This window comes from Chinchilla lanigera, unplaced genomic scaffold, assembly GCF_000276665.1.
Source record: "Chinchilla lanigera isolate Chin_1 unplaced genomic scaffold, ChiLan1.0 scaffold00084, whole genome shotgun sequence".
Classification (NCBI taxonomy): domain Eukaryota; kingdom Metazoa; phylum Chordata; class Mammalia; order Rodentia; family Chinchillidae; genus Chinchilla; species Chinchilla lanigera.
In genome coordinates, this window is record NW_004955485.1 from 8,691,691 (window position 1) to 8,705,395 (window position 13,705).

The following is a 13,705-nucleotide window of genomic DNA, read 5'->3' on the forward strand; positions in this document are numbered from 1 at the left end:
GTGCGCGGGACGCCGGCCCTCCTGTCACTCGCAGCTGGGCGTCCCTGGCGCACGCCAGCTGCGCTCGCGGCGGCTGCCCCGCACCTGCCCTGGCGTTCGCACCCAGCTGTGCGGCTGAGGCTCCCCAGTCCCAGAGGGCACCCCACACCTGCTGCGGCCGCGGCCGCGCCCCGTCTACCTGCAGCTGCGGGCCGACACCCCAGCAGAGAGGCAGGAGGCGGCGTTGCCGGTGTCCCGGGGAAGCCCTCCTGTCCCCCGCCTCTGCGAGAGTACGTCGGGAGTAGAGCGGGACTGTGTGGGGTTTCTGTAGGGTGCCCTCCCGACTCCTCGGGAGAGGAAGGCCTTCCTAACGCCGTGGGTCCGTTTCCGAGCCTGGCGTCTCTGGCAAAAGCCTTTGAGAGTACGGTGCAGCTGGAGCAGAGCCTGAGCGGAGGGGCAGAACAACTCTTCCGAAGCAGGACACTGTTTCCTTCCCCAGGAGCTCCAGCTTTTCCTTCGCCTCCTCCAATACTCTACCTTTGAAAGGCGGCTGAGCATAGAGGCAGGCTTAAGGCACAGAAGCATAGTTGGATTTTCAGAGACCCCTGGGCACTTCTGGGCTGCTGTGCGTGAGGCCTGGTCAGGAGAGACCCCCAGCTCTGCAGGCAAGAGTTGGGGCATCCAGCTTGGGATTTCTCCGCGATACCTGCCCTGACCAGGCCTTAGACAGAGGAGCCAGGGTACAGCCGTAGGTCAATGGACCCCAGGGGCATCTTAAAAGCATTTCCCAAGAGAAAGAAAATACATGCCAGTCCACCATCAAGTGCATCTGCAAAGATCCCCAAGAGGCAAGAGGAAGAAGCAGGAGGTGAGCTGCCACACCCTCAGCACTCGTGCACTTGACCCTTGGCCTCCGCGTTGCTCAGTCCTACATGATTCCTCCAGAACCAGAGAGTGGAATTGATGCTGCCTGTCCAGGGTGGACAGGTTCCTTTGTGCCTGCCTTTGCTAGCCTTGGTCCCCTGTTTTTGACTGGCTGTGCTCCCTTCTTCCCCACCTCATGACCTCCACGAGTCAGAAAATTCTCCCGGGTCCCTCAGGCAATGACCGGTAGAATTCTTTGCTCTCCCAGGAGACTGTCCTAAGGGCAGAAGAAATCCCCTTGGTATCCTTGTTGTAAGTTTTTTTGCAATCAAGTTGACAAACAGATGGCTGGAGTAGTGACACGTGCCTGTAATGCCAGCCCCTTGGGAGGCTGAGGCAGGAGGATTGAAAGTTCGAGGACAGCCTGAACAACATAGTAAGAGCCCATCTGAAAAAACCAGATAGATGGCAGAGACTTTATGGGAGGCTGGGAATGGGAATCAGTTCTGCTAGGCTGTGGAATAAGGAAACATACGTTTTTGAAAGCGTAAATGACAAAGCAGAGTAGTTCAAACCAGGGAGGAAGCATGTGTTTACTCATGTATTTAGCAAATATTTATAGGTTACCAGCAACATGCCAGGCTGCACTAGGGGACAGGACATGTAAAAATGTTTATGCTTTACTTCCAAGTGGTGCTCATGAGGAAACGGGGCTGTATGCGTGTCAGAGAATCCCTAGAAGGCAGGCTGTCTGGGTGCAAAGAAAATGATTCGGGGGAGGGGACTGAAACTGGTTCATTCTGATCACATCTAAAAGTTGTGAAATAGGTGCCTGGATGTCCCCCCCACAGGATGGATGAGCTCTCTGAGGGCCCACGTTGTGCCCACCGGCATTGGACGGGCCCGGGCAGAACTCTTTGAGAAGCAGATTATCCAGCACGGTGGGCAGGTTTGCTCTGCCCAGGCCCCAGAGGTCACGCACATCGTGGTGGACGAAGCCATGGACTGTGAGCGGGCCCTGCGCCTCCTCAGACTGCCTCGGCTGCCCCCGGGGGCTCAGCTGGTAAAGTCAGCCTGGCTGAGCTTGTGCCTGCAAGACAAAAGGCTGGTGGACACAGCCGGCTTCTGCATCCCCATCTCCAGCAGGTGAGCTAGCCTTAGTCTTCTCTCAAATGTTCTACGGCAGCGTCTTTAGCTTTTTCTCGAGTTATTCAGAAGAACTATTGCTTTTTAAACTGGACACATTAGAAAACCAAGCTTTTGGAGTAGAGAGGGATTGGGGTCAGAGATAGGGTGAGACCTTTGGTGTCCTAACTTCTGTCACCATCTTCCCAGGTACTTGGACCAATCACAGCCCAGCCAGGCAGACCAAGACTCTTCTGCTCCTCATGGGACCCACGAGGTTCTGCTGAAGACAGCTGTCTCTCCTCCCAGTAGAGCTGTGTCTCCTCCCCAGAAGGCAGAAGAGGCATCAAGTACCTACGCTCAGGTCAAAAACCTTCTGGTCCCCATAGCTCCCTTCCCCGATTGCAGAAATGGGGAGAGCCTGGTGGTAGTTCAGAAAGTCCCAGGCACCTGAGACAGGAGGTCTCTCTTGATTATGAAACCATTTAGCTCTTCCCAACACTCCTCATTCCTATGTTCACCGAAGCCATGACTACCACATAGCCGGGGATCTGGAAAGCGCTGGGGAAGGGAACACTGTTAAGGGTGCACAGTCCTTATCCATGCATCTGACTGGACACTCCCTACAAAGACAACACCCATTTTCAAGGAGCCCCCTTCATGAAGGGAATAATTTATTATCTCTTTTCCTTCCCTACCTCAAGCCCAGCTCCGATGATGAAACCAGTGATGTGGAAGGGCCCCCTGTGAGTGCAGCTGATCTGGAAGCTCTGATCCGGGGCCACTACCCCACCCCACCTGAGGAAAACAGCGGGCCCAGCCCAGCCCCAGAGACCCTGGCTAAGTGGGTCTGTGCACAGCCCTCCAGCCAGAAGGTGACCAACCACAACCTACACATCACAGAGAAGCTGGAAGTGCTGGCCAATGCCTACAATGTTCAGGGAGACAAATGGAGGGCCCTGGGTTATGCCAAAGCCATCAATGCCCTCAAGAGCTTCCACAAGCCTGTCAGCTCCTACCAGGTACCTGGGGGCTGGAGCGGTATATGTCTGTGTGTGTCTTCTCTTTATAGCCACCAGTTGCCAGTGGGCTTGAGGTCCTGTGGTTCAGATTTTATGATGCCTGGGTGTCTTAGTCACTTTATCATTGCTGAGACACAGTACCCAACACCTGCAAGGTAAGGAGAGCTGTATGTTGGGTCACAGTTACTTTCATGGTCCACGGGCTCCAGGGCAGAAGAGATGGCAGAGGGCCCTAACAGAGGAATGCTGCTTACATCATGGCAGCCAGAAGCAGAGAGAGAAGGGACAAGTCAGGGAGGAAAACACAAGCTTCCAGGTCATGCCCCAGTGGCCCACCTCTTCTAACGAGACCCAGCAACTTACATTTGCTTATGTCCTGCCAGCGGCTCAGCTATAGCACCCACACGGTCCAATCCCCTTACAAAGGCCTTGCCTCTGAGTGCATGAGCCTCTTGGGGAACATGTAGATACAAACCATAACATTCAGTCTCTGACTCCCAAAAGACTCATATGCCAAAGTCTTAATAGTTCCAGCACTACTGAAAAGTAGAAGTCCCAGGTGTCCTCTGAGGCTCAAGGCAAACCTTAGCTGTGAACCCCTTTAAAAATCAAGAAGAAGGTTAAACAGAGCAGATATATAATGGTACAGGGTAAATATACCCATTCTAAGAGGACTATGGGGAGAGGAAGAAATCAGACCAAAGCAAGACTGAAACTGTAAGCCAACATACACCTCTCCTTAACTTGCAGGTGTTGGGTACTGTGTCTCAGCATCTTATTATCCTGATACAAAGTCCTTGACTTTATTTGAATGCTAACCTTTTCAACAGCCAAGCGTTCCTTAGACAAAAGTTTACAGGCCCCACTTTAACAGGCCTCAGCTTTATAGGAGCTGCCTTTCTGGTCACCAGCAAAATTTTTAAAACTATTCAACTCTGCTTTTTGATCCTGCTTCTCACAGTAGGTATGGCTGAAATTTAACAGTACCCATTCTATATCCTCAACACTGGGCTGCCTGAAACTTTCTCTGCCACATTCATTAATCCCACACCCTTAGTCTCAGTCTCCTGTGAAGTCCCAGGACATAAGCAAAGGAAGACCAGTTTCCTGCCAGAGCATAACATACATGATCTCAAGCCCAACTGACAATGGGATTTTGCTCCCAGCTGAAGCCTCCTATGCCTAGCCTTTACCTGTAGAATTCCTGTAGGATTTTGGTCTTCTGAACTTTGAACAGAATCAAACTTGGCTTATGGCATTCTAAGATTTCCCTAGCCACCATTTCCAAATATTTCCACACTCTCCCTGCAAACCAGGTCCAAAGGCTTCTGAGACACATGCTCAGGTCAGTCACAGCAGTGACCTTACGTCCCTGGCACCAGAATCTGTCTTTCAACCATTTTCTCATGGCTGAAACAGCACCTGGCACCTACAACTTAAAGAAGAATTGGCTCCCAGTCACAGCTTATGACCATGGGCTTCAGGGCAGAAACAGATGGCAGAGGGGCCTGGTAGAAGAGAGCTGCTCTCTACATGACAACAGAGAAGGAGCAAGCCAGGGAAGGAGACACCCACTTCCAGGTCATGGCCCCTGTGACCCCCTCTTCCAACCAGACCCAGCTCTTGACAGCAGGTTCCAGCATGGCCCCGTCACCTTCTGGAAGCCCTGCCTCTGAGCACACACAGCTCTCAGAGGACATCCAGCTATAAACCATAAATACTAGGGTTTGCATAAAAGAAACAAAATGGGAGTGTAATGAATGTGGACAGGCACAATCGCGATAATTGTTAAAGGTGGGCAATGGGTGTGTGAGGGTTCATTATGCTGTTCTCTTTACATTTGTGTGTTTTTTTATCAAAAAAAATTTTTTTAAACAACAGTTTAGTACTGGGCATGGTGGCACACACCTGTAAGCCCAGCACTCGGGAGGCTGAGGCAGGAGGATCATTGCGAATTTGAGGCCAGCCTGGGCTACAAAGTGAGCTGAAGGCCAGCCTGAACTGCATAGTGAGACCCTGTCTCAAAAAGACAAAAAAAAAAAACAAAAACACCAAACCCAACAGTTTAGACCCTGAAACCAAACAGACCGTGATCACTAATGTGTGACTCTAGGCAAAGTACATAAACTCTCTGAGCATCAGTTTTCTCATCAATGAAAACGGATTTCCAGGCACAGCTCATGCGTCGTCCTTCCGTGAGGGTGGAAGGAGACCCCTCCCTGGCATGGGCCTGGCGTGCAGGAAGCCCACAGGCAGTGCTGGCACCCACCACTGCAGTGACAGTGGCCATGATGGCAGTGCAGAGTTACTGTTGCTAGGCCCCATTCTCTAGGAACCCGCAGGCAAGGTGCCCAGCCCTGCTGCACCCAGCTTCTCCTTTGCTGTGCCCCAGCTGCCAGGCTGGCTTTCCGGCCAGCATCTCCCAAAGCAGCCAGCTCCCCTACTGCCGTTGCTACCCCCCTCCCTTCTCCTTCAGGAAGCCTGCAGCATTCCTGGGGTTGGGAAGCGGATGGCTGAGAAGATCGTGGAGATCCTGGAGAGTGGGCATCTGCGGAAGTTGGACCATATCAGCGAAAGTGTGCCTGTTTTGGAACTCTTCTCCAACATCTGGGGAGCTGGGACCAAGACTGCCCAGATGTGGTACCATCAGGTTACAACCTAGTCCAGCTGTCCCTCCTGCATTGCTGTGTCTCCCATAGCTCCCTTGCCCTGGGTACTCAGGTAACCTGGGTATTATTTTCCTCTGCACTCATGGGAATGAACCCAGGCTAACAGAAGCCTCCTGTGTCTGCTTGTTCACCCGCTTCATCAGTCTCGGATTCCCATAACTTCCCTCTTGCTGCCTTTTTCCAGGGCTTCCGGAGCCTGGAAGACATTCGCAACCTGGCCTCCCTGACTGCCCAGCAAGCCATCGGCCTGAAGCATTACAATGACTTCCTGGAACGCATGCCCAGAGAGGAAGCTGCAGAGATCGCGCACACAGTAAGCAGGTGTCCCAGAGCTTCAGGGAGACCCAGGCCAGTGAATAAGGTTCTGGTCCAAGCTAAGAACCCCTAACCTGTCCATTGGGCAGCGTAGCAGGCAGGGGACCCTGTGGATCACCAGAGGTCGGAAGGAACAAGTTGGGACCAAAGCTGCAGCCCAGAGGAGGTGGGTGGCCTGGGGGAGAGTTCCCAGCATCACACAGTGGGAGTGCCGGGGGGTGTCAGGCTGCAGGGCGCACAGGTGTCGTCCCAGCTACTCCACGGCTTGGAACAGGGCCAGGCAGGACAGGCAGAGGTTCTCTGTGCTTTCTGACTGAGACCTCTTTGCGTACGGGACGAAAACAGTAGACTCTTAGTGCCACACACGCGCGTGCGCACACACTGCAAGCTCTGTGTCTTTCCTCACTCTCTTCCTGTGGAAGCCCACCAAAGGCTGGTCAGATGGGGTGGGTTGGGGTGAGGCCACAGGGTTGGTTGGACTGGTTGGGGTTACAGGAAAGCACCGTCAAGATTGAGTAGGCTTTAAGAATAGGGTTTTTTTTTTTTTTGTATTGGTGGTTATTGAATTAAGATTTGTAATAAGATTTGTCCAAAGGTTTAATTTAGAACTGGGTGACAGGCCAAGTTTATGTAAAATCTCAAGTAGAGAGACAGGGCTCTTGAGGACTAGCTGTGTCATCTCTTCGGCTGGCCCTGGGATTAGGGATGGGGCTGTGAGTACTGGGGCCTGCTGGTTTTGGCCGAAGGTCCTGAGGGTAGGATTCCCGGGGAACCAGTTTAGCTGAAATCAGACTTCAGCTCCATTTCTGGCCTGGGCTGTGTGGAGCAGGTGTAGATGGATGGACAGGCCCCTTTGTATGCCAGGTGTCAGTGCTGGTGATGACACTGTCACTCAGCCACGCTGTCCAGGCACAGAGAATGCCCCAGCCAACTGGCAGCCCCCGCCTGTGGGGACAGAAGAGGCTCCCCAGCTGGCCCTCCAGGGCCCACGTAGGCTCCAGCCTCAGGGGGTCTGATGGAATTACTCTTCAAGGCCTCCTCCTCCTGTTCTCCTGGGAGGCCTGAGAAGGGCCTGAGGGGATTAGCAGAGCCTGCCTGTCAGAGAAATTGAGGTGTCTTTGGAGGTGCCCTGGCTGGTATCCAGGGCCACAGAAATCTGTGTCCTGGGTGGAGGCAGGGCGACATTTGCATACGAAAGGCCCCAGTGTCTGGGCTGGAGGCTAATGGGCTTACTTCTCCCACCCAGGGCTGGCTGGCCAGCCACCCTTTCCCAGCTGCCCGGGATGTGGAGGGCTCACGCCGACCCCCTCTTGCTTCCATCTCTCTCTTTCCCACAGGTCCAGTTCTGTTTCTGTGCACCATCTTCTCTAAGGCCTGCTGCTCAGGCTCCAGCCCCCGCTCACACCTTCTGCCCTCAGCTCCAGATCTGCACCAGATTGGGCTGCCGGGACCTGGCTGAGTGCTTCCTGGCACCGGCCCCTGGCCCGGTGGAATCACACAGACCTGTGCCGTGGGTGTGAGCTGGGGCAGAGCTGAGGGGAAGTAATGCCCCTGCTCTCACAGGCTGGTGTCCTGGGCACTCGCTCCGCTGCTTGCCCTGGCGGATGGGAGCAGAGGTGCCGCTGGTGGACTCCCTCAGCTGCAGCAGCCCTGGGGACCGGCTTGAGAGCAGAGCGCAGGCCCCTGGCTCCAGGCAGGCCCTGTGCTGTCGTGGGGAGGGGCCCTCATCTCTCTCCCCGCTTCCAGGTCTGTGTGGCAGCCCAGGCCTTCAATCCGGGGCTGTTATGCGTGGCGTGTGGCTCCTACCGCCGGGGGAAGCCGACCTGCGGAGACATGGACGTGCTCGTCACTCACCCGGACGGCAGGTCCCACCAGGGCATCTTCAGTCGCCTTCTGGACAAACTCAGGCAGCAAGGTATATGCAGCACGGTGGCAGGCGGGAGAGGGCTTGGCGGGTGGGAACGCCCCGCCGCCAGGCTGAGGCCCCTGAGGAGAGGACACCTGCCAGGAGATGCGCAAGTTCTTAGGTCGCCTCCCGCCTCGGTCGCTCGGCACCCTGGCCTGGTCACTTGGCACAGGCGGGCTGGGAGCAGAGTGCAGGGACCGAGAGGCCAGGAGGGGAGGCGGGCCAGGCCTGGCCGTGTCCTCCCAGCCCTCCCCTGCTGGCCAGGGTTCCTCACAGACGACTTGGTGAGCCAGGAGGACAACGGGCAGCAGCAGAAGTACCTGGGTGTGTGCCGGCTCCCGGGCCCAGGGCGGCGGCACCGGCGCCTGGACGTCATCGTGGTGCCCTACAGCGAGTTTGCCTGTGCCCTGCTGTACTTCACCGGCTCGGCCCACTTCAACCGGTCCATGCGGGCTCTGGCCAAGACCAAGGGCCTGAGCCTGTCGGAGCACGCGCTCACAGCTGTGGCCCGCAGCCCTCAAGGCTGGAAGGTGGGGCCTGGCCGAGTGCTGCCCACCCCCACGGAGAAGGACGTCTTCCAGCTCCTAGGCCTGCCCTACCGGGAGCCAGCTGAGCGGGACTGGTGACCAGGGCTGAGGGCAACCCCCGGCCGCCCAGCACCCCTCCAACCTCAGCTGGCTGAGCCTCCCTACTGCAGCCCCCGCTGTGCTATGCTGGGGAGCCTGCGCCTGGTCTCGGCCGGCCGTGAGCGAAGGAGCAGGCCGGGCTCCCGGTGCAGGGGTCTCTCTGGCTTGAGGCTGCCCCCGTGGAGCACTGCGCACTCCCTGTCACACACTGCCCTGCCTCGTGGTGAGCAGCAGTGGGTGGCTGGTTCGCAGCCAGCTTCCTGTGCTTCCCCCCCCAACCTGAGAAAGATCTAGCTGCTGGGGGAGAAGGAAGCAGCTGCGGTCTAGCATCAGCCAAGGCCCTCCGAGGGGGAGGACGAGCCCTTCCGCATGTGCTCCCTCTCAGCTGCTTCCTGTGCAGCTGGAGCTGCTGGGAAGCGGTGCCCCTGGCTCTGGGAGGGCAGTGTGCGAAGGCCCAGGGGCCCAGTAAAGTGCATTGGACATGGCCTGCCTGGTGTGTGTGAGCGCTGCACCCCTCCGCCCGACCCCTTCCACCCAGGCGAGACAGGTGGGCCAACAGCAAGCCCAGAGACACGAGTCCAGCGGGCCCAGAGGCAGAGAAGCCTGTGTTGTTGGAATGCGGGGATTCTGGAGCCGCCCCTTGGTGGGTGCTTCAGACCTGAACTTGGGCCCCGGGCAGGCACCCTCGTGAGTGTGCTGGGTGTGAGGAGATACGTATGCGCAGAACCCTGCGTCTGTCAGCCTGCGGAGTTCCAGAGCTGCCCTCCACTGCCCTGGTCTCAATGCTGGGGCCCGGCTGGGTGTGCTGGCGCTTGCTTGTAAGCCCAGCTATTCAGGGGCAGCCACAAAAGGATCGAGAGTTTGGGCCCAGCCCAGGCGATTCAGCGAGACACCATCAAAACACGCAAGCACACACGTGCTGTTGTGGCCCTCGCAGCCAAGCGGACCTTGCCCCGAAGCCCAGATTCCAGCGTCTGAGGGCTGTTCCTCTTGGAGTCAAGAGACCACACCCATGGCCAGAGCCCTGGGCCCGGGCAAACCGCTGGTGCAGACTGGCAGGAGGCTTCAGCGGCCAGGAGTGGCCAGGAGAGCAGCTGAGGACTCCCTGGGCCCGCAGCTGGCTTACGAGGGCTGCTCCTCTCCGCAGCGCCTGCCGCTGCTCCCAGCAAGGGCTGGGGTCAGCAGAAGCCTAAGACTGGGCTAAGTCCCCATGTGGGAGTTGTGCTCCCCGCAGTGCCCCAGCAGCCCCAGGCCTGAGGCAAAGGCCCCAAGCTGGGGACGGGGGGCCTGCTGTGGGGGCTGGTCACCAGGCCAAGTTGAGCCCTCCTCACACACACAGGAAGGTCCCAGTCCACAGCGCGCTGCGAACTCAGCGGCTGACCCTGTGCCTGATACGCCTCCCATCTGCCTTCACCTTTTACGTGAGGAGACTCAGAATTTGGGGTGTGCCCTCAAACCATACAGATTCCTGGTCTGACCCCCGGCAAGGGCAGCAGAAAATCATGGGCTGGAGAGAGCGTGCCCACCATCCAGGGGGGAACCTGCTGCTGTTTATCAGCCCTAGAGCCAGTGAATATACTACTTTCCTTGGCTAAAGAGACGCAGCCGTGATCACGTTTAAGCATGGAGACGAGGCCATGCTCTAGATTACCCAGGGGCCTCCGGGTACAAGGGTCTGTAGGAGCTGAGAGGCAGGCGTGCGGGTGGAAGGCGGGCTGGGGATGTGAGGCTCCCGGCTGCGTGGTGGAGAAGGCGGCCTGTGGCAGATGGGGGAGACACAGGGCTGATCCCACTTGCATCTTCAGGAGGGACACAGCCCCACGGCACCTGGTGTACTCGAGTGACCTGTGTCTGACTTTGCACCCACAGACCTGTGAGATGCCGTGTGTCGTGTTGGGGCATGAGGCTTGCGGTGGGGCTGCTGCGACAGTATCTCACCAGAGGGCAGTGGCCGGGTGTGTCCGGCCAGGGGCCTCCGGTCCACGAAATGCAGCTGCTGTTCAGAAAGGGAAGGCCTCGTGCCTCGGGGAGCGGCGGGCTCTGCCCTCTCTCCTGACTGCTGACGGCTCAGCCTGCACCTCCTTTAGTTTCTCACCCTCCGACACTGTACCCCAGGAACAAGGCCTCCCTGGCTGCTCTGCCCCAGCCTGGCCCTGGTAGCCAGCCGCCTGATCTTTTCCCAGGGTTGGCACAGCCTTGCCCCAAAAGGGAAGCAGGCAGACCGGGTTTGCACCTAGGATCTGGCTGGTTATGGAGAAAGGATACGGGCACAGGGCCGGGGCCTCCCAGCCCGCACCCAGTGTGGACACCGCAAGGTCGTCACCCTGCTGTGTCCTGTTCCGCGGTTCCCAGGGCTGCCCTTGGGCCTGCTGCTGCAGAATTGTATTCCTGCTGCCGTACAGGGAGAGGGCTTTGGAAGGCCTGGCCTTAGCCCGCCTCACCCCTCCACTCAGGGAGACCTCACGTGGAAGCCACAGCGTGGGGTGGCCTGTGCCCTCCGGAGTGCAGGTCCACATGGGATCCAGAGCAGCCCAGGAGAAGCTCAGCACCAAGTCCCCGCTGGTGTCCACGCTGCCCTGCGGAGAATCCCGGGTAGCCCCGGCTGTGAGCTCTGTAGGGGACCCTCCGGCTGAATCCGCAGAGTGCCCCCAGATGCTGGTCCAGACCTCCCTGCGCCGTTCTCCCCACCGGGAGCCAGGGCTGAGGCTGAGCCCCGCAGCACACCTTCAGGGGTCATCCCCGACGGCGCCCAGGGGCTCTTGAGGGCGATGCCACTGGAGGGTGGACCAGAGGCCAGCCCGCACTGCTTGAGTGGCTTGGGCAGCACCTCCGCCTGCTGGACCTGGGCCTGGCCCACACCTCTCCCTCCCCACACGTGTGGGAGGCCTGGGAACGGCCTGTGTTTGGCTGCACGGCCATTTGTGTGCCTGGTGTGCTCCTGGCCCTGTGTCTGGGGCTGTGTGTTCATGCCTTTCACATCCGAGTGTGTGTGTCCCTGTCCATCCAGGCCTCGGGGTGTAGGCCCCTGTGTCGTCAAGGGCTCAGGCAGGCCCAGGGCAGGGCCGAGGGAAGGTGGAGGAGCCCTGGCTGGGCCCTGGGCTCCAGGCCCTGTGTCCACAGAGGAGGCCGCAGGGTGCGCCGCTTGCGTCAGCCTTGAGCGGCCATCAATAGCGTGCGGTTAATTAATTTGATGGGAACAGCAGGGACCGCCGTTTGCATTTAGTGAAGTTCCAGGAACTTCCAACCTCATCTTCATAATTGGCCTCATAAATTGTAAGAAAGAGAGAGATCAGCAAAGCGGGAGGGAGGAGGGGCCGCCCGTCCGTCCTTATTTAATTTTATTGCTGAAATTCATCTTTTTAGCCTCCTCCGCCTGAATCGGCTCTCCCTGCCGGATTTGCCTAATCATGATAAATTAATATTCATTTTCCCACCTCTTACCCAGCTCCCGCGCGTGCATGGAGTTGGGGAAGGTCTCCTTCCAGCCCCTCTGCTGGCCTGGGCAGGAGCTTTCCCGGCAGGGACCCACAAAGGGAATCTGTGTGCCCAATGGAGAGGGACCCTGGGGGCAGGAGGGGCGTCTGGGTGGAAGATGGGGCCCTGCTTCTTTCAGGGAGACGACCCAGGGATTGATAGGGGCTCACAGAGGGTCTGGGGAGCTGAGATCAACTACAAGGATTGAGATCAATCCACAAAGCTGAGATCAACCAGCAAGGCCGGTGGGAGGTGCCGGAGGAGCCCTAGAAGGCCTCTTGAAGGCCCAAAGGCTGGGGCTGGGGCCACACAGGGTGGGCTGGGGCCAGCTGGAATCGAGAGGCAGTGCAGCGCCCGGCTCTCTGCCCCCTCCCCCCGCGCTAGGCAAAGGCCACCTCGCCTGTGCACCCCAGCGGGAGAGGCGGCCTCTGCACTCTCCCACAGCCTCTCTGGCGGCTGGACCCTGACCCTGCTCCTGTGCCGTGGGTGGCTGTTGGGGGGCCCTCGGGACGGAGCATACATCATCGCACGCTTCCCTGGCAGTGCGGCTCCCCGTTCTGAGGGTTAGGGTTCCCTGCCCCGTTGCATCACAGTTAGTGAGACCCCAGGAAACCTCCGGTTCACTCAGCCCCTTTCCTCATTTACGAGGAGACCGAGGGCCTAGGCTGGAGGCAGCTGGGGCAGTGTGTCACAGAGGCCAGGAGGGCCAGTCTAGGAGGTCGCTGCCCCACCCCGGGGCAGGGCGCAGGGCGGGGGCTCCAGGCGGCCCTCGGGGCCCGGCCCAGCTCTCTCCTCTGCCTTTGAGTGGGGTGAAACCTCCAGCTGTGAGAAGGGGGACGCCTCGCTGTGGTACAGCCGTGGCATAGGGCACTGTCTGGCCGGCCTGGTGTCATCATGGGAACCCTTTAGAGGCCCAGGCTTTTCCTGAGCTGGCAGCAGCAGGAGCAGGAGGAGCGAATGGAAGCAGGAGGGCCAGAGAGGGTCCCTGAGGCAGGCTGGGTCGCCAGCCGGCACGGAAGCAGGGCCTGCAGCGCTGCCGCCGCAGTGTGGGGCCACGCGTCCCGGCTGCGAGGACGGCCCTGGGCTTCGGGGCGAGCCCGCCAGGACTCAGCCCTCCAGAAGCGCGTGCGGCTCGTGGGAGTGTCTGCAGCTAAGTGTGGGAGGCTGAGTCACGCGGCTGCCGAGCAGGTGCGAAGGGCGAGGGGGTGCCCAAGGAGCTCCTGTGCGAAGGGGCGAGGCTGGAAGGCTGAGGCCCTCACTCCACGGGGTCCGTCCCGGGGCCAGAGCCCTCGCGCTCCCTCCTGTTTCCCTGGGCCCGGAGCTTGGGAGCGGTTCCCTGGCCGCTGAGCCCGCCCCAGCTCCGCGGGGGAAGATGCCCTGGTGCCCACTGGAGGGCGCAGCGCCGCCGGAGGCGGAGAAAGCAGTTAAGGAGGCGGACGGGAGGAGCCGGGCTGGCCGCCCCGCGTGCGGGGTTTACTTCCGCAGAGCTTTGGCGGCATTTACGGGCTTGAGTGCTGGGCCCGTCCCGTCCACGCTCAGCCTAGCTCCGCGTGCACCACGGGTCGCCGTCGTGTCCCCGCGAGGCACGGAGAGGCGCTCCGCTCGTCCGCGGCCACACAGCGCCGTCACAGCCGGGGTTGGCGCGGACCCGCGGGACTCGGAGGCCCGGCCCGTTTCCCCGGCGGCCGTGGGGAGCTGGCGCGGACCCCGCCCTCCGTCCCGGTG

The 13,705-nt window shown here is 59.2% G+C and overlaps 1 protein-coding gene across 3 annotated transcripts; it reads left to right on the top strand.

Annotated features, from left to right (window-relative positions):
- Positions 1-195: 195 nt before the first annotated feature.
- Poll (polymerase (DNA directed), lambda) lies at positions 196-8,991 on the top strand. 3 transcript variants are annotated; one of them, XM_005403870.2, is made up of 8 exons: positions 196-269; positions 1,695-1,989; positions 2,179-2,332; positions 2,673-2,990; positions 5,467-5,640; positions 5,844-5,972; positions 7,721-7,889; positions 8,145-8,991. In XM_005403870.2, exons 2-8 carry the CDS (start codon positions 1,700-1,702, stop codon positions 8,504-8,506), a joined length of 1,596 nt encoding a protein of 531 aa, XP_005403927.1. In that variant the 5' UTR covers positions 196-269; positions 1,695-1,699; the 3' UTR covers positions 8,507-8,991. The 3 variants fall into 3 exon arrangements, with proteins under 3 accessions (XP_005403927.1, XP_005403926.1, XP_013359545.1); XM_005403869.2 differs by lacking the exon at positions 196-269 and adding an exon at positions 709-847; XM_013504091.1 differs by lacking the exons at positions 196-269; positions 1,695-1,989; positions 2,179-2,332; positions 2,673-2,990 and adding an exon at positions 785-847.
- Positions 8,992-13,705: the final 4,714 nt, after the last annotated feature.

Bases quoted from the DNA above. Each gene is read 5' to 3' on its own strand.
- Poll (XM_005403869.2), top strand. From the start codon at position 736: ATGGACCCCAGGGGCATCTTAAAAGCATTTCCCAAGAGAAAGAAAATA. The intron at 848-1,694 runs GTGAGCTGCCAC...TCCCCCCCACAG, and splicing joins GCAAGAGGAAGAAGCAGGAG to GATGGATGAGCTCTCTGAGG. The intron at 5,973-7,720 runs GTAAGCAGGTGT...CCCCGCTTCCAG, and splicing joins CTGCAGAGATCGCGCACACA to GTCTGTGTGGCAGCCCAGGC.